The 18969-nt window shown below is 52.8% G+C and overlaps 6 protein-coding genes across 6 annotated transcripts; 3 read left to right on the top strand and 3 right to left on the bottom strand.

Moving 5' to 3' along the window:
* Nucleotides 1-455: 455 nt before the first annotated feature.
* On the top strand, nt 456-2408 carry LTHEOB_5918 (uncharacterized protein; the record flags this gene model as incomplete). Its single annotated transcript, XM_035515116.1, has 1 exon — nt 456-2408. One exon carries the CDS (start codon nt 456-458, stop codon nt 2406-2408), a length of 1953 nt encoding a protein of 650 aa, XP_035373610.1.
* Nucleotides 2409-2591: 183 nt separating this feature from the next.
* On the bottom strand, nt 2592-4524 carry LTHEOB_5919 (ATP-dependent rRNA helicase spb4; the record flags this gene model as incomplete). Its single annotated transcript, XM_035515117.1, has 2 exons — nt 2592-4188; nt 4241-4524. The coding sequence occupies 2 exons, from the start codon at nt 4522-4524 to the stop codon at nt 2592-2594; spliced, it is 1881 nt and encodes a 626-aa protein (XP_035373611.1).
* Nucleotides 4525-5212: 688 nt separating this feature from the next.
* On the top strand, nt 5213-6438 carry LTHEOB_5920 (Phosphatidate cytidylyltransferase; the record flags this gene model as incomplete). Its single annotated transcript, XM_035515119.1, has 2 exons — nt 5213-5635; nt 5692-6438. 2 exons carry the CDS (start codon nt 5213-5215, stop codon nt 6436-6438), a joined length of 1170 nt encoding a protein of 389 aa, XP_035373612.1.
* A 1279-nt stretch (nt 6439-7717) lies between these two features.
* LTHEOB_5921 (Alpha beta-hydrolase) lies at nt 7718-8206 on the top strand (the record flags this gene model as incomplete). Its single annotated transcript, XM_035515120.1, has 1 exon — nt 7718-8206. The coding sequence occupies one exon, from the start codon at nt 7718-7720 to the stop codon at nt 8204-8206; it is 489 nt and encodes a 162-aa protein (XP_035373613.1).
* A 407-nt stretch (nt 8207-8613) lies between these two features.
* Nucleotides 8614-9807, bottom strand: LTHEOB_5922 (uncharacterized protein; the record flags this gene model as incomplete). Its single annotated transcript, XM_035515121.1, has 1 exon — nt 8614-9807. The coding sequence occupies one exon, from the start codon at nt 9805-9807 to the stop codon at nt 8614-8616; it is 1194 nt and encodes a 397-aa protein (XP_035373614.1).
* A 586-nt stretch (nt 9808-10393) lies between these two features.
* Nucleotides 10394-11231, bottom strand: LTHEOB_5923 (Zn2 cys6 DNA-binding protein; the record flags this gene model as incomplete). Its single annotated transcript, XM_035515122.1, has 2 exons — nt 10394-11010; nt 11072-11231. 2 exons carry the CDS (start codon nt 11229-11231, stop codon nt 10394-10396), a joined length of 777 nt encoding a protein of 258 aa, XP_035373615.1.
* Nucleotides 11232-18969: the final 7738 nt, after the last annotated feature.

The following is an 18969-nucleotide window of genomic DNA, read 5'->3' on the forward strand; positions in this document are numbered from 1 at the left end:
TCGATCGAATCCAGCTTCAAGGACCAGCATTCTGGGTTACTGAAGCGATTATCCTCATAATCGTTTTCATTTGCTTGGGCCTGGTCAGAATTTTCCGTAAGGAATACGTCGTCTGCGATCCAGGACCAATAACCGGCATTGCCACCATCTTGGCGTCTAGCGGAATATTCACAAAGCTCCTGAATTTACACGGAAACTCTAATTTGAAAGAGATCCGAGCGATCCTGGCTCCCTTTTCCTTCGAAACAAAATGGAAAGCTCTTGAGGGATATAACAGCTTTCATACACTATCAATTCTACCTCTCCGTCGCCATTTTACCAGAAAAAGTGAAGACCAGGCCGTTCACGCGCGGAAACCGAATTTGATCAAGTGGTATTACCCTTTCATCATGTGGATTTCTGTCCGAATGATCCTGCTTACCTCGACGATTGCACTTATAGCATCGTTGGAGGCTATGTACAGAGTCTCCTACCGTGAGGATGGACTTCTCACGATCACCGACAAACCCTACCTAGACTACGGCTTACGCTATATTCCAGTAACAACCATGCTTCTTTTCGGGTTGGCAATTGGAGTCTTGGACTTTGAGATCAAGACATTTGAGCCCTTTCACACACTCCGGAGAGGCCCCGTCCCTGCTACATTATCGATAAATGAGAACTACTTTGGCCGTGTGGGGTTTCATGCTTTGTGGACAGCATTACGGAAGCGCAGATGGTGCACGGCTGCCACTTCAGTTGGGATGGTTCTGTCGCCATTCTTGACGATTTTCGCAAGCGGTCTCTACTACACGGATACGGCATTCGATACCCAAACGCTATCATTACGGCAATCTGAATACTTCAAGCTCACCTCGTTCACGGAACTACATGAGATTAGTGTTCAGTCAGATGGTGTCATGACGGCCAATCTGGTCTTAAATGATCACATGGACCTGCCTGACTGGACCTACGCAACATTTGCAATCCCTACGCTTCATCATATTGTCGATCCGCTGCCTGTCCGGTCCGACTCATTCGTTAGAGTGACAATGCCTGTCGTTCGCCCTGTCGCCAATTGCACCATAGTCACGCCGGAAGCCATCTGGATGGAGGTATCTGGAGGTGGGGCAATTCATATGCTGGAAATGGAAGTCTCAACAATGTCCACGTGCGGTGATCAGCAAAAATGGTACGACATTCATAGAAATGAAGTAAGGCTACCCCTCCACGACGGTTTCTTCGGGCAATGGGTTGACCGCAGCGGGCTGGATTACCATTGTCCGGAATACATGGCTATTGTGGGAGAGCTTGATGACGCAGTGAACATGACCAACCTCACGCAGGTGAACGTTTTGCATTGCACGCCGTATTTGGAGCGTGTAGATGCAACGGTCAGCTTAACGTACCCAGACCTGCGTACTCTCCGGACGACTGGTGATATTAATATAACCTCATTTGATACTGCCACAGCAGTAATCCCCGTCCTCAACGAATCCGTCAAGCAAACACTCGCTTCTGTCGAAATCCTACATCTCGGAGACAAAATCTTGACCCCGTATGCCACTGAAGATGAAATGGCTCCTCTCGGTAATGTCGACGGCTTTTTTGGCACCCTCATCCGCAATGGTGCCTCTCTTTCCGATTTTGTTTCCGACTCCGCCGCGCTACAGAGAGCCGTCGAAGATTTATACGTCCGAATTGTGACGCAAGTTGTGAGCGTTCACAGGGATACGACACCTCCATCAAATGCTACGACGCAATCGGTGGACCTTGGTCGACTCTGGAACGCCACACTTTATGAACCGAACCGATTACGTCTGCATCAAAGCGCGCTCTCAACGCACGTGCTAGCGGCCCTACTCTCTGTCATGAGCATCTGCATCGCCACAACCTTCCTCATGCAGACAAAAGAGGTGCTTCCAAAGAATCCAAGAAGCATTGCCGCAGTGGCTAGCCTGCTTGCAGGATCGAAGTTGTTGGAGCGGTGGCCGGAGTGCCGTGACGAGGGGTTCAGCATGGGATATTGGCGAGATGAATCTGTTGGAGCAGATCAAGCTGAAGCGGACGGTATTAGCTACGAGGGAGCTGAAGACGAGACAGCGGAGGAGCGAGCTGGATCTGAGCGAGCTGGATCTGAGCGAGCTGGATCTGAACGTGCTGATAGTGAGACGGATGGTCAGGAGACCAACGTGTCGGAGCTCGCTGAATCTGATCATTTCGACGGTGATAGAGCTGGAGATGAGACTGCTGGAACAGAGCAGGACAGCAGCGAGGGGATGGGAAATGAGCTGTCTGTGGATGAGGCTGGCAATTTGAATGTGGATGTGACGGAAGAGGATGACAGGGGAGAAGAAGCTGCTATGATGGAAGCCGGAAAGGCAAATTTGCGGTTTGGGATTGATATAGGGACGCCTGATGAGATATAGCTTAGTAGGTCGACGCCTCATCGCACTGAGATGATGCTGTTCTTTTCCTTCGGCTTCAGGCGTTATTGGAAAATTATTCAATTTATTCCAACACCGAGACCTCATGTTCGTGTCATTAGTGAAACCCATGATGATCTCCTGGAAGCGTTCGACAATCAACTTTGCCGGTGAATTGTTCTCTCTTCAGTCAAACCCCTCCCACTCCTCATCTTCATCTACCTTATTTTTGTTTTGCTCCCTGATCTTCTCAATCATAGCCTGCAGTTCATCTTCCTTCTTCTTCTCCTCATCCGTCATCTTCTTCTTCCTCTCAACCTCCTTCTTCTTATGCCTCTTCTCTCTCCTCTCCTCCCTCAGCTTCTTCATCTCCCTCTGCTCGCTCCAAGCATTGTCCTTTCCACCCTTCCGCTTCTTCGAGTTCTGTTCTTCCGTCCCGTTCTCCCGAGCCTCCTTCGCCTTCGCCTCTTCCTCCTTCCGAAGCTTTTCTCTGGTCTTGTCGGCGTACTTGAAATTCTCCCAATCAATCGACAGACCCAACTTCCAATCTCCATCCCACTTCTTCATCTCCGGCATCCTCGGCAACTTCAACAATCCCCACGCATCAGCGTGTTCCTTCCAGTCAAAATCCTTGACGCGGAAAATGCTGCTCGCAGCATGCTTGCTGTACGACTGAACCCAGCTCACGAACGCGCGCTGAGCCTTGTCGTGGATGGCCCGATCCTTCAGCACCAGGTTCCGGATAGTTTGCGCTGTTTTCTGTGCCTCCTCATCTGTAGTCTCGATGCTCGGGTTCGTCAATGGCGTGACAGGTGTTTGCCGCACGGCAAGGAAAGGGATGTAGTCTTCCTCGTGGGTTCCCTTGGTCAGGAAGGTGACGGCCAAGCCGCGGCGTCCGGCACGTCCAGCGCGTCCACAGCGGTGAATAAAGGTCTTCGGGTCGGAGGGAGGGTCGATTTGGATGACGAGGTCCACGAGAGGAATGTCGAGACCGCGGGCGGCGACATCGGTGGTCAGGAGCACTGTGGGGGAAACGCTCTCGGTGAATCGCTTGAAGTTTCTATCGCGTACATTCTGGGGATGCTTTCCATGTAGGGGGACAACAGTGGCTGCTGTTAGTATTGTGGGGAGTACGTGCTGGAAGTAGTCCACGCCAGCGCATGTCGAGACATAGATGATAGATCTCTGGGGCGTAGGAGAGAGGGTGGAGAGAAGTTTCGCAACGGCCGGGAGTTTGTGAGAGGGAGATGTGAGGAGGTATTTCATCTGCAGAGATGCCGGAGTGCGTTTGTCAATAGCTCCAGAGGCCGACTTGACCTTGACTGCGATGCGGACCGGATTTCTCAAGCCAACACGTACGAGCTGTGACACGGCTTCGCTAACACTGGCACTGAACAGACCGGTACGCCTCTGCTTCGGCAACCTCTGCAGAATCTTCTGCAAGTCATCCTTAAAGCCAAGATCCAGCAATCTGTCGGCCTCGTCCATCACCAGGACCTCGAACGAGGATTGCGGGCAGTGTACATGTGGAGAAGAAAGAAGTTCGAGGAGGCGTCCCGGAGTCGCAATGAGTAGGTTCGGCGAAGTTTTGAGGAAAGTACTAAGGTCTTGGGCGGGAGTGGTGTTTCCGCCGAGAAGCAGCTGGGGTATCACTTTGAGCGTAGAGGAAGGGAAGGAGGGTTTCTCGTCGGAGGTCTCGTCGCGGGGTTGTAATGCGGCTGCGGAGGGAGCATGGAAGGCGAGGAGGGAAGTGAGGACGGCGTGGATTTGGGTTGCTAGTTCTCTGCAAGCTCACAATCAGCCAACGCGGTGATGGCGGAGAATATGGAAGGTACCTCGTAGGAGAGACGACAATGGCGCCAACATGATGCTTCTTGAGTGGCTCCTCCAAACGCAGAAGACGCTCGACAACCGGGATGAGGAACGATAGCGTCTTTCCGCTGCCAGTCACAGCTTCCACCACCACATCCTTATAGCCCATAAAAAGCGGGATTGCGCTGGCTTGGACGGGCGTCATGCGCTCGAAGCCCATGCTGGAGACGGCGTCCAGGATCCATTCGGACAGCGGCGGAGTGAGAGCGTCCCAGGCTCTGGGGTTCTTCGGCTTCTCGGGAGCCATGGCGAGGGGTATGTCGTGTGGGCAGCGCCAGGTGAAAGCGGCGCGCGGCGATGCGCTCAAGTCGCAGCGGGCGCTTCGCAAAAATTCGAGCGCGAGTCAGCTGTTATCGATAAGAGGGCGCATTGAGTCGTGCGCGGCACGTGCACGTGACTCGGCGCATCAGGGTCGGAACAGGCAATTCATCGACAGGCCACGGAGGCAGAGAGCGGTCGCGCGAGCGGTGACTGGCGCTGTTCGGTGGTGCAAGCACATGCTTGCGGATGACTGGCCGGCCGGAAGCGCAATGATGTGCGATCCGAGTCGGCCGGACCAGCATCGCGCATGGGAAAAAATCAAGGCTACCCGGGTCCGCCGACTTCCAGCTCGCAATCTTACCTGTATCTGTGTCTTGCGCCCCTTCCGCCGCTTTTATTTCTGCCTGCTCTCTACATAAGCCTCCACGCTGGCCGCCGACACCGACGCCGCAGAACATGCGCCGGCAACACGCGCGACCAACGCGACGACGACCCTTCCATTAGTGCCCAGCTTCTTCTCGGCACGAGACCACCCTGCGACAACACCCAGCTCGTACCACAGTCCAAACTTCTACAACCTACTTTCCGAACTCTGGTCCTCCGCACGCTCAACCTTTTCCGGCTACGTCCGCCCTCCTCTCCTCCCACCTTTCTCCGCCTGCTGGTATCCCGCCATGGCCGTGTCTGTGCAATCCCAAATCCCGCGCACGCCGCGCGTTATCAGCCCGTCGCCCACTCCTTCAGAAAATGGCAGCGCGAGCGGTTACTTCACCCGTTCAGCCGCCCGCCGCATGAACAGCAACCGCGAAGTCGTTTCGCCCCCAGCAATCGACGAGAACGACAGCAGCTCGGGCTCCGATGAGCTTGGCAGGCGCCCGCGCCTGCGCAGCAGAAGCCCTGTCAAGAAGAGGTTAAACGACGCTGCGGTTGCGCAAGCGGCAGGCAGGAACAAGAAGGACCTTTCGCTGCCAAACGGCGCGGCAAACGGTCACCTTTCGCCGCACACTGCCAGTTCGAACAAGGAGTACTGGCGCAGTCTCAGTCGGAGCCCAAGCCCGCTCGGCCTGATCCCCATCCACCAGGAATGGCGCTCATTTGTACGTCTTGCTCTGCCTAGGACGTTTGCGAACGGCGGGAAGCTAACGGTCTCCAGATTCACCGACACGAAATCCCTCGCAAGATCCTCCACACTTCCATCGGCTTCCTCACTCTCGGGCTCTACGCCTCGTATGCGCAACCAACCCAGATCCACCCCGTTCTGCTCTCGCTCTTCATCCCGATCTTCACAACTGATATCATACGGCACCGTTATCCTGCGTTCAACCGCTTCTACATTCGATGTTTGGGTGCCTTGATGCGCGAGTCTGAGGTCGACGGCTGGAACGGCGTTATCTGGTATCTTTTGGGCGCTTGGGCGGCTCTCCGCTTCTTTCCCAAGGACATTGGCGTCATGGCCGTGATGCTGCTGAGCTGGTGTGACACGGCTGCCAGCACTGCCGGCAGGAGGTGGGGCAGGTACACTCCCAAGGTACGCCAGGGAAAGAGCTTGGCTGGCAGTTTGGCAGCCGTTGTGATGGGTGTGATCACCGCCGCCGCGTTCTATGGCTGGATCGCGCCCGGTGTGGAATCCCAGAACCCTACCATCAATTCCGGGGACTTTGCGTTCGCGTTCCAGGGCCAACTAGGCCTGCCTACCGCGGTTAAGGACTTCCTCGGATGGACCAAGGACCAGGGCACCATTACCGGCAACCTGGCTCTCGGCACCATGAGTGTCGTGGCCGGTGTTGTGGCTAGCGTTAGCGAGGCCATCGACCTGTTCGGCTGGGACGATAACGTTACCATCCCCATTCTCTGCGCCGGTGGACTATGGGGCTTCCTCAAGGTTTTTGGATGCGCATGAAGCGGCGCACTCTCCAGAAGGGCTTCGAAGAGATTTCCAATACAGAGCATCTAGAGCGCTATTACAGCTTGACATATTTTTGCACTAGTTTGGCGTTTAGCAGGGGTCATTGGGAAGGGTCTATGGCTCGGGGCGGGAGGGACCGGAATGGCCGGGATCATCTCGCGCCGCTTTGAAGAATGAATACCGAAGGATTGACGATCATGCCTCACTTCTAGAATTTTCTTTGGCCTGTCGGTGCCTGAGAGGTAGAGGATATCGAAGGGAGGGCTTGTATGATACCACAGGCTGTGTAGATGATGAAAGCGACATAGCAGTAATGTTTGAACAAATTATCAATTACCCGCCTTCTCTCTTGCTTCAATCTTGCTCGTCTGTTACTTCCAGATCCCCGTTCATAATTTTATGCATAAATTTTTTAAGGCTAAAGGGAGCCGAGAGCCCCTGTGAATCGCTCTCGGCAACTCGCACTTACAAGACCGCGTACCATAGACTTCGCCCCGAGACTAAAATCGGTCGGGTGTAGAGGCCGAATGCCGACGGCACCGAGCAAATAGGATATGTAAGTACGGAGGTTTTTCGCTCCAGCTCTGTCCCTATCTCCGCAGTTCGCATGTATACTCGGGTCCGAACGTCTCCTTGGAGCAGCTGAATCGTAGGTATGCGACTTCTCGGTCTGGAGAAGCAAACAGCTTTTTCTCCACTGTAGTCTTGGGCTGATTCGTTGGTCAATTGCATCGGATGTGGCGCCGGAGTTCGGGGCGGGGAGAATTGATGCGTACAGGTAAGCGGAGCATTATTGGGATATATATATACATGTCAGCACGCTTCTACTGCCATCAGAGTATGAGAAGGATTGCAGGAGTTTCCAGCAATTCCTAGACGCATAGCGATTGACCGTTTCGTTCCGCTTCTTGCGCGTTTCTCGACGCCGAAAGGGCGAAGAATAAGGTTAGCGGCTTCGTGCCCCGCTCTTGTACCACCTCCGTCTTACACAGCAGCTTACAAGACATCTCGTTTTCGGAACCCATCCGAAGTCTTGAGCCAAAGCTACTGCGTCAATCATCGCGAATTATAAGCAACCGAGCCCGAGGCCGAGACCGAGGAGGGATACCGATCAAGCTGTAGTTTAAATATTCCCCCGCTCGAATCGCCAGAAGCACTGGAGTTGCTTGGTTACACAGCGCGAAAAAAAAAAGAAAGCAAGTCCTCCAGAATTGAAAACCGAAACCTCTCCGGACAAAAAGAAAACACCAGCAGCGCCAAAACATCAACGACCATGGGCCTCCCCACCGCCGGCCAAACCCTCCTCACCCTCGTCTCGCTGACGACCAGCTTCGGCTGCTACCTCGCCGACTGGAACGACACGCACATCTACCACCCGCTGTGGCTACCGCACGCCAAATTCCACAACGGGCAGACCATGTCTATGGGCCTGCTGCTCGGCTTCGCGACGCTGTGGTACACGTTCGTGCCGGGCGCGCTGCCCGCGTCGCTGGCGCAGAGCAAGGAGAAAAAGGCCATCGTCGAGGTGCGCCAGGGCAAGCAGCTCGAGCGCCTGCGCACCGCCGTCCTGCTCGGCGCCCTGTACTGGGTCACGCAGGCCAGCGCGTACTTCTACCCGGGCGTCGCGGCGTTCGATCACGTGCCCGGCAGGGAGCACGAGGTGCATGATCCGTTGTTGCAGGCGAAGTTGGAGGCGGCGATGTTTGTCATGTTGGGTGGTGCGTGGTGGTTGGAGAAGAGGAGGATTTTGAGCCAGGCGTAGAGGGATGGGGGTTGCCAGGGCTAAATGGGGGAGGGGTGATTGGTGAAATCAAGTTTTGGGTTGTCTATGTTTGGAAAATACAGGAGGGTTAGGTTGGAGGGGTTCATGTCGGAACTCAAAAGAAGGTACAAGTCTGAGAGGTCCAGGTCGGAGCTCAAGAAGGGATTGCTGAAGGAATAATCTCGGAAGCCAGGTTCTACAAGAGGGTGTCCTAAGCAGGAGCAAAAAATTGAGAACGGTGAAAGAGGTATCTGTTTTCATGAACGTATTAGTCTATTAAGCGTTTTCTAGTCTAGTTTCGGTGATGATACATGTCTTCATGCCCGTACACATGCCCCGTTACAGATGGATAAGTACTGTACATTTCTTTTTTACATTATTTTCCAAAATCAACATCGTCAACGACTTTACTCGTCCGAAGTCTTGTGTGCTTTCCTCGCTTTCACATTTTCCTGGCCTTCGGTGGCAGCGCCGGTGGCGGCAGCCTGGGCCTGGGCCTTCGCCTCGACCTCCATCATGTACGACACGATATCGTCCTCATTCTGATCGAGCATCTGCTCGTCCAGCTCGACCTGCTTCTTCTTCTCCTCGGTTTTCTTCTTCTGCTTCTCCATGTTCCTCTTCAGGAGCTGGGTGATGGAGAAGACGATGGCGCAGCCAACCCACATGATGTTGCGCTTTCCGTAGTATCCGGCGAGCAGGATGTAGCAGCCGGGCGGCACGACGCCGCCCTCGAACTGGTCCGGGTGCTCAGCGCGCAGGACGCACTCGTCGTACGCCTTGCTGACCTTGGTGTGGATCTTGTTGACGCGGCACGCCGTCGTCTTGCAGTTGACGAACTCCTGGTCCCAGCCGGGGTAGACGCGGGCGTGGGGCGGGTTGAGCCAGTCGAGCTCGTTGCGCCAGGCAAAGTGCTCCGTGTTGCCGTCGTGCGTGCCGACCGCGACCCACAGCTCGGGGTGCTCGAAGGGGTAGGCCTCGCCGTCGATGTTGGCGGCGTTCCGCTCGATGCGCAGGATGCTGTTCTGCGGCGCGCGCATGTACGACAGCCGGAAGCCCGTGGGTGCGCCCGGCGCCACCTCGCCCACCTTGGTCAGGTTGTACGCGACGCCCTTGACGTCGTGGGTGCCATTGGCGAAGACGGTGTCGAAGCTGATGGTGCCCTCGATGGGCACGCTGGGCGCGACGTCCGGCTCGGGCCCGTCGACGAAGAGACGCAGGGCGCTGGCGATGTTGTCGTCGCTGGCGCCGCTGTTGATGGGAAAGGCGATGTCCGAGACTGTGTATCCGTTCACCTGCGCGCCCTCGTCGCCGTCCAGCCCGAGCGTGCGTGTGATCCGGAAGTCAATCTCCAACACGCCGTCCTGCAGGTTCTTCTTCGGCCGGCTGGGGTCCGCGGGGAAGCACTTGCTGCACTCGATGGGGAACTGGACGTGGAGGAAGCCGCTGCTGCCGCCATCGGCGACGCGGATGGGGAGGTCGTTGAAGGGGCGCTGATCGCGGGGCGAGATGAGCATGTCTTTTTTGATGGGCCGCCAGCCTGCTGAGGCCAAGGGCGCGAGGCCGCCGGTCGCGGCGAGAAGGATTGTCGAGGTCCGCATGGTAGCTAACGTGCTGGGAGGAGCGACGGAGGTGAGAACGGCGGATGAAAAGGGGAATTGGTGCGGAAGTGCTGACGGGGAACTTTTGAGAAGGCGCTACGGTGGAGAACTGGCTAGGGTCTGGGTACCTAGATGCAAGGCGGTGAAGCGTGTCGGCTGCGTCATTTTTCTCGGCGACGCTCGGTCCCCCGCGGAGCCCCGAGCAAGGGTCTTGCGGAGTCTCGGTGTTTTTAAAGCCCACATCCACGCCCACTCATGCGCCGAGAATTTGTCAATGGTTATCACCTCAGGTTCTCTCCAACATGCCATGCTCCAGAATCAGGAGAATCGAAATTTTTTTCATTCAATACCGGAGCACATGTCCAAGTCTCATTATTCCAATACGAGTTCAGCATCCAAAGGGGGAAAAAATTGAAGAAACTTGGCCGTGAGAAAAGAAAATCATGGCAATTTCGTAACGAAAACCCCGAAATTGAATGAGACTTCACAAAGTGAGCCGCCGGAAAGTCAAAAGCGGGAGCAAGAGGAGAAAAGGGAGAAAGAGAGAAAGAAGAGGAATGGGAGGAGGGAAGGAAAAGAAGATAAACTAAGGTGCGAGAAAGGTCCATTCAAGCCCCCAAGGATCTGGAAAACCAGAGATCTGTGCATCTGACATCCCAGAATCAAGCATAGCAGTGCTGCTAGGAGGAATCTGGTCCGGACCTGGACCGAGTGCGGCTTCATGAGCACTCTGGGCTGGCAATGGGCTAAGGTTACCATCGAGGCTAAGTTCGGCGATCAAGTTACCCTCCATAAAGGCTTCGCAGGCTGGCGACACACGGATCTGAGGCGTCAAAGTTCCCTGATACGTGACATGATCATTAAGGAAGTAGGCCTCTTCGCCCACCCGTCTCCTCTTCGAGGTGTGGACCTCAGGGTCGGCTGCGGTCATCGGCGGATTTTCGTCGAAGTAGGACGGAGTCATCGGAGATGCGCTCATAGGGGTGCTACCACGGGAAGTGCAAGAGCTGTGGTCGTCGTCGTTTTGCTGGGTGTGGAATTCCCCAAAGAGCTGCTCTTGCACGTCGCGCACGAGCTCCTTCATCTGCTGTGCCGACCCTGACCAGACACCGCCTGGAATGGCGCCGAGTTTGTCCCCCAGAATGCGGTCGGAGTTCTCCCTACAGTATCGATGGTAGTCATCCAGCTCTGAGTCGTTGCAATCTGTGAACAGTAAGCACCCATACAGCGGTACAAGCCCAGACGCGGACCCGAGGGAACCTACAAGGCGTTGATATTGCCACCTCACCCGGGAATAACGTCTTGTAGATAGCTCTCCACTTATCCTCGTCTGTCTTTGTGTCACTTTTCCGCTCTCTCTTCTTCAGCCGGCTTCTTTGGTCCTGATCAAGCCCGTCATCGTAATTTCGCTGGCACTCGCGCATGATGCAACGGTCTCCCGCAATCCGGTGTTCGTCAAGAGCGGCATCGTCGTTTCCAAAAACTTCGTTGCACCTCAAGCAGCGAAGCTGCATGTGATGTCTATATAAATGCTCCCTTGGCCGTGTTAGGAGCAATAGTCGTAATATGCTTTTGGCTACTTACTTGAGACGTGCGATGCTCTTGAAGCCAGGAAAAACACAAGACCTCTGCTTAGGTTTCCGGTTTGGCGAGTGTTTGTAGTATGGACAGGCAAAGTGTAGCTGAGGTTCTACAGTCCTGATACTGAGTGTGGGTCGAATGCTCTGATTGGGCGTTGCAGTCGGGGGTGCGAGCCAGCCGGAACTACCACGTCGGGCGCCTTGATCTAAAGTGTAACTACCTGGCGCGCCGGAATGAAAAAAATCATGGTCGTTCATGCGGCAAGTTTGGAATGATCTGTGGCGTAGAGCCGGCTGCTGTAATGGATATGGTGACTCGCGGTAGGAGCCTTGCAGATCTTGCACCCGAAGCGGAGGTATGGTGGGCCACAGATTGCAAAGAATGGCGGGGATAGGGAGTGACAAGGAGTTATGGAGGGTGCCACAACGTCGAGGGTTCCAAAATTCCCCAATAGAAGGAAATGTACGCCCACCGAAGATCTCCGGCTAAACAGGAAGATGGATAGATTAGGGAGGGCTCAGCCGCGGCGTGGCGACCGTTACTTATCAATCCAGGTGGGGATGAGGCTGAAACTCGCAGCAGCAGTATTCCGCAGGTGAGCGTTTGATCGCACGGGGTCACACGCCCGTGCTGCGGACACGTACACGCAGGACAGACCGGTGTGTCGTCTTCACTGGTGGATAGTAAAAGCAGGATTACATTGGCACGGCAGTCTGCACATTTTCCTTGCTTTTACGTCCGCAGCACATTGCGAGGCAGAATTTGCAGCCCGGGGACGGCCGACGTGCATCTATCCCACATAGTTCGCCAATCATCCTCAATTCCGTGTTTACCGCTCGAACACAGCCATGCTGCAAGTGCTCTGCTCCGCCCCGGACAAGGCAGTTTGCAGCCTGACGAACATGTTCCCCTCCAAAAATCTGCAATACATCATACCCTTCGAAAAATTTCGCCTGTGTGGGGGGTGGCTTAGCACATTAGCGCTCTTTGAGTGATCTTCGGAGACCCACAACGACGTGTTCGATTGCCCGCTACATGACGACTGACGTCGGAGACCCAAGAAAACCTTCTTAAATCAACCACACCGGATCATTCCAATCTTCGCCTTTAACTAAAACCCCTGAACTGAATATATACTAGCTAACAAGACTGGTTCATTGAGTACAGCTCGAAGTGCTTGTGATTACTCGGCGCGAATAACTCCCGTAAAAAGCTATCTGCATATGCTAAGCCCCTCATTATTGATTGAGCGAAAATAGAAGTAACACATGTGAGCACTAAAATGGAACGTCTGTCTCATAGTCACCTGCAAGGCTCATGTGTGGGAGTTTTACCGACAAGGCAGATTGACAATGTGCAGAATCGCAACAACGGTATTCGCAATGTTTTCTGGGATTGGAGGCGGTGTTCTTCACGCTCATTGAGCTTGGTATCAGCCGGAGTTTCTTGATTGTCAGCAGCACCGAAATTTAACAGCTTCCGGTCACCGTCACTGAAAGATTCGATATCTTTCTCTTTCGTAGGAACTTGAGGAACGCGGTCTGGCCGGCTTCAATGTCTGGCAGTGGTCGGGAGGCGGGGAAGTAGTGACGATGACAGGTCCAAGGGCGTGCGGCTAAAGGAACTCAGATAGCAGCTTTTTCCAATTACTGAGGCAAAATTCTGCTGTTAAAGCTGCATCGAGGAAGAATTTTTTTTTAGAAATTAACGGAGCCGTCCTCTATTCCTGGAGAAATCAAAAAGTGAAGGAGTCAGCAGAACAAATGGTATATGCGCTCGATACTATACCCAGGTTTTCCGGGCATCCTTCGGTCAGAGTTTCGGTGTATATTGCAGCAAAGATGTAGGTTCAGAAATTGGGTGTTGAGAGTAAAAAGCTGTGTCGATGTGGATTCCACTGTCGATGTCAATTGATGAGAAGGTGTGCAGACAATTGCGTTTTTATGCTGGGTGCTCTCACGAGCAATCACCCAACCGCCGGCTTGCGCAATGCTCCGCGCGTTAACTCGCAGCCGCGCAAGAGGAGCGGACGCCGCGGGCGCCTCAATGCTGTGCTAGCAGGGTGGGTGGTCATACATTGCCTCAGCTGAAGGTTGCGAGGTCTTCCGACAGCCAATCAATCTCAAAGGTGGGGATGGGAATACCACATCGGGAACCAGGCGCCTAATCGAGCTGCACGGCTGCGGCGAGGCAGAGTTGGGGGCCAGCAGCATACGAGGCAGACACTAAAAAGAGGCAATCGTGCGGCCTCCGCAGCTCTTCCGGATTAACCGACATGCATGAACCCCACAGCCACGAACTCGACGCAAAGACTCAGCCACCGTCGGACGCGCGCTGTCTCTGCTGCCTGCTGGCTTGTGTCAAAGAACGAGCCGCATACCAATGGCCTCACTTATTGTCTGCAGGGTTCCGCTACACCAACGTGAAGATTCATTGACGATATACTCAATCCAAATAATCCGAAATACAGCCGTAAACGAATGTCGATTTGCTGGAAAGAACAGAGGGGGATAGTTGTCCGTCCAATAGCCGCCGTTTCGTAGAATCCAATGAAAGATATCCAAAGTGAGTGTCACTGTTACTGGATCAATTCTCGTAGCCGCGCCAGCCTCGCTCTTGAGCGCCATGGATTCGACGCGAGTGAAGTTGGCTGTCCTGGTGGGATGGTTTGCTACGCTGATTGGCCAAATCTCGGTACATGAACGCTGGTGGCGCATCATGGCGCTGGTCGAGGTCAAAAGCCATTGATGGCTCTGAATATGTGGGAAATCGTTCGCCTTGCTGAGGCGTCCAATCACAAATATTGAGGTCTGAGTGAGAGCCCTCAGTAACAGTCTCTAGCAAGGCTGGAGCCAGAGCATTGTTTCCAAACTTTTCGGGTTGCGTCCAGAGGCCATGCGGGAGCGGAGGATCCCGGCCCCCAGGCCAATTGTTGTTCAAACCACTGGTGCTACATGGAAACAGCTGTAGCGAGTCAATTGTATTCGCACATTGCTCATCACTGCTATGCCCGACAGGAGATGTGATGTGAGTGGTTGAATCCTCGTTCTGGCCGGTATAGTCCAATGTTTGATATTGCTGAGCCTGATGAGACGGGCTTTCACGAGTCACAGCGACAAGTTTCCGAATCTGCTCGTGGAACTCTGCGTGGACAGACGGTTCTCCAGGGCTGACCATGAACCTGTTCAGAGATTGTTGGGAATCATACTTCGGATGAGTATGGGAAGTGTCGTTGTCTGGATCATCGAAGGAGTCAGTCACCTGGCCGTAATGGAAGCAATTCTCTCGGACACCCGTCTACAGAGAAGGTCCGGGTTCGTAAGTCTACTTACACGGCGACGGGATGTCCGAATCGTCCGGAAAGAGTATTTTGTATACGTCTTGCCACTTTTCCTCCTCGGATCTTCGGGTTGCAGCTCTTTTCTTCAACTTATCCCATGTATTTCCAGAAAATGTCCTGAGGTCGGGTGAAGTCCGCACCTCACATGCCATCAGCGACATTCGATGACGCTCATATGTCTCAGCGCCTTTAAATGTCTCATAGCATCTTCCGCATTGGAACCTGTGGCCATGGCATCTGAATAGATGCTCTCTAGTATGAACTTTAGCAGGACCCCTAAGAAAAATATGCTTCTGACCTTACTTTATGCGTGTGACTCTCCGCCAGGAATGGGTGCAGGCGCTAGCAATGGTATCGCTCTGTGGCAGTTTCTTTGAGTATGGACATGCAAGTCTTTTGGTAGGTAGTGCTTTGGAGGCTTTGTATCAGATGTCAGTTAATTTTGCTAGCATTCACAGCGAAAGGTGACGAACTGTCGGAGCTAATGTTCGTGAGCTTTGAGATCGACCGTCTCGACGCTGGATGGCGCCGCCTGTCTCTGAGCTCTGTGTGAGACTTCATCTTTACTGGAAAGCTGTGAGAACAGGATATACCTACATTTAAATTTGAGCCAAAAAGTAACCAACTACTGCCGCCTCACATCGTGCCTACACCCAAGATCCGCTCACGACGCGCGAGCGCCGAGCAGGGAGGCCACTGACTGTTAAATCCAGGCATTGGTGCCCAACCAAAAAGTGACAGCATTTGGGCGTGAATGCATACGCATATGGATGCCTGTATGCACCGCATTGCATGTCAGGGAATAAGTATACCAACCGCACAAATATGGGGCTTACAACGAAGTTCCTTGAAGCCTTATATTGCTATCATGCCTGCTCATCCATCAATTTCAACAGCTGTGACATATTTGTGGCATGTGCTTGGACGAGCTTATGCGACTCTTCGGGATCTATGACCAGTATCGTTGCTTGAGGCGGCCATATTGCACATAGGGGCGGAATGAGCCGGAGAGCGAAAGTAACATCAGGCTAAAGGATTTCCTGATGGCATGTCAGCGTCTGCATGAATTGATGACCCAGCAGCAGTACAACCTCACGACTGGGCTGACCCCGAGGCTTCCTAGGATGCCACATGGCCCCAGAAACCCTCACAGCGTTGCTGGGTCTGGGCCCCCTTGCGACGTAGACAGCCGACACCGCCGTTGACAGGCATATCCTTTAAAGTCTGCAGCGTGTGCCACCATCATCCAAGTTGCTTCAGGTGTATGATCGCAACCGCGCTCTCGCACGCCCCGTCCGCCGCCTTGCCGATATGATACGTCTCCCGGGCCTCGACTTGCCGTTGATCGCGTGGAATGGTTGGATACTAAGCGTTCGGGGTCTTCGGCGAAGGCCGGTCATAAGTGAGGCTTCCAACGAGCGATTTTTCAGGGTGGCTGTACTAACGTCGCATAGGTCCGTGAGGTAGGGCGGGTGTTTAGAGAGGCGAGGCCGTGAAGTGAGGAGGTGGGGGCGCCACTCCGAGAAACTACGGTTGCCTGCGGATCCACCTCTTTTTCAGACATCGCGAAGCGAACAGTTGCGTCAGCCCAGCTTTTTGACGTCACAGAAGTTGAAAACGCTCTGAATCATTCATTCAAAGGCTTCTTAACTGAATTAATCTATATGAGTTCCTTTTGGGTTTGTTTAACTATACGTATATAATATTAACGATGCTCCGATCTTACCACGACGAAGCAGTCCTAGTATTATCTCTTTAGAGAAGAAAAGTGAAATAAAAGACTTAATTAGAAATCTTATTCTCTATAGTTTCTCGTACTATAATTTATTTTATAGCTATTATTAAAGTCCAAGCGTTTGCGTCTCTATACGAATAGTAGCTATCTATACATAGGTTTAACTTCTATACGTATAGAAACCGCCTATACCTTTTTAAGATATATCGACTTTTAGTCTAACTCTTTTCTAAATTCGGCTTTAATAATAAATTGTTCTAAGATACTACTTCTTTTAGTTATAATTCGCGAAAGATTTAGTTATCTATTCGTGAAGTAGAAACACCGAAGGTATTTTAGGTTACAATAAGAGAGTTGTTATAGAGAAGAATTAGAAAAGTAAAGAGATAAAAATAGAATCTTTTATGAGATAAAACAAGCACTTCTAAAAAAAACCTTTTCTGTGGGGCTTTCAGAATTCGAACGAAGGAGAATTTGAGTGAAAAGTGTCAATGGACATATCTGCGGTGAAGCTGGCATTTGTTCCTGTAACAGCTGAAGCTTGATTCGCGTCCCCAACAGGTGCAAAGTCGCTAGTGAGCGTTGGCAGCATCGGCATAAACTGCCCGTGTGTAGAAGCAAGTACGCCTCCAGTTGATGCGAGATAAGGAGAGCTCCACTGAGGTGGGTACCAAGCCTGAGATTGGCAAGACTGATGCATGCCCGCATTTGCACCTCCCCAGTGCGTACTCGAGGTACTGTGTTGACTGACGTAGTTGATACTCGTGCTTCCATTGAAACTGCTGCGGGGTTCCATAGTGAACGGCATCGACACTTCTGGAAAAGCAGGCTGTTGAGGGTTCCAGTTTGACACCATATCTTGTAGCATGTCGACAGACCCTTTAGTACCTGTGTCCACAAAGGAGTTCTCCAAGGCGACCTGTGGAGAAGTTTCCGATGACGCAAGGCCGAGTGGTTGGTACTGCGCTGCTTCATGTTGCTGTGCGTGCTGAAACTCCCGAAGCAACTCATCACTGCATGCGCACACAACTTTAATGATCTCGACCATCATGGGCTCGGAAAGCGATGCAACGCCAGTATCAGGCGCTACAAGTTTTTCGAGTGCATCCTTCAGCCTCCCGGGTAGCTTGTGCTGGACGCTTTCGCGGTACTCTGCCAAAGGAAGTTCATCGTGGTCTATAATGTGGGACGTGTCAAAAAGGAATTCCACATGTAGTTCTTGTTTGAGAATATTGATTGACTTACGAGGCAGTGGAATATCTCTGTCTTTGGGGAAAAGTGTTCGGTACACCCCAGCCCACTTCTCTTCGTCCGACTTTTTACTGGACCGTTTTTTCAATTTGTCTTGAATATCCCGTCCAAACACCTGTAACTCAAGCTGTTGGAAAGGTTGGCATACATCCGTTGCTTGCATGTGAGTTTCCAAAGCAGTCTCGCTATCAAAAGTGGCACGACACCGCAAGCACTGCTGTTGCTCCATATGGCATCTGTAGAGATGTTCTCTTCAAGAAGCCTTCAATTAGCGAGACCTTATCTCTGGAGCTCAGATAGCACCCACTTGAGACGCGAGATGTCTGCGAATGGATGAAGGCAGGCTGAGGCCTTCGGCTTGTACCGTGGGTACTTTTTTCGGTATGGACATGCAAGCCTTTTTCTTTGAGGATTGGGTGTGAAGTGATTGACGTTTACAGGGGCTTGGGTGGCTGGGTGGCTTTCCGGCTTGGTTGATGAAAGGAGCCCTGAGGCTGCTATGGATGGGTATGTAGGCGTGGAGTGGTTTTTTCGCCTGATCGGCTTCAACAAACCCTCCCTATGGCCTTTGTTGGGCATCTTGGCATCAGAGAAAAGCCTGGACAAGTATGATAAGGCCTGGACGGGTAGGCGAAGATCTCGGGAGGTAGGGCGTGGGATAGAGGGGTCTGACAAGGTAGGGATATTTTTGAGAAGGGAGAGGGAAATCTGATCAGGGAGGAGGATGCCTGTAAAAGCCTGGGAAAGTGGGGGAAAGTCTAGGGAACTGGGAGAAGACTGGGTAGGTCGAGGGAGGTCGGAGGGAGGTTGGAGGGAAAAAATGGGCCTGACCGAGCATCGGAATAGAGGCGGCCTTTCCTTGTTGAATTGGGGTCCCAAGTGGGATTAGAGAGGATGAATGAGCATCACGATGTCACGCAGCTCTTTCACAAGAGAGTTGTTTTAAGAGGAGTTGTATAAAGGTAGGCTGTATTTCTGGGCCCAATTTTGCGCGGAATATTGAAAACTTGAACGGGTATCAAAGCAACTAAAGAGTGTGAATAGACTGAAGTTGGGGACAGCCTTATATAATGCAAATGTGGTATGGGAAACATGTGAATGCCATCTCAATGGTGCTCGGATAAGTCGGATGTACATAGATGATGATTGGTTATGTGGAGAGTGCTTAGCGGGATGTGCCCACTTAGTGCAATTCGCAAATGCTCAGAAACTAGTAGGAACACAAATGGGCTTGATCTTCATTAGTAAACACCGT

The sequence above is a fragment of the Lasiodiplodia theobromae genome (genome assembly GCF_012971845.1).
Source record: "Lasiodiplodia theobromae strain AM2As chromosome Unknown scaffold_16, whole genome shotgun sequence".
In the NCBI taxonomy this organism is placed as follows: domain Eukaryota; kingdom Fungi; phylum Ascomycota; class Dothideomycetes; order Botryosphaeriales; family Botryosphaeriaceae; genus Lasiodiplodia; species Lasiodiplodia theobromae.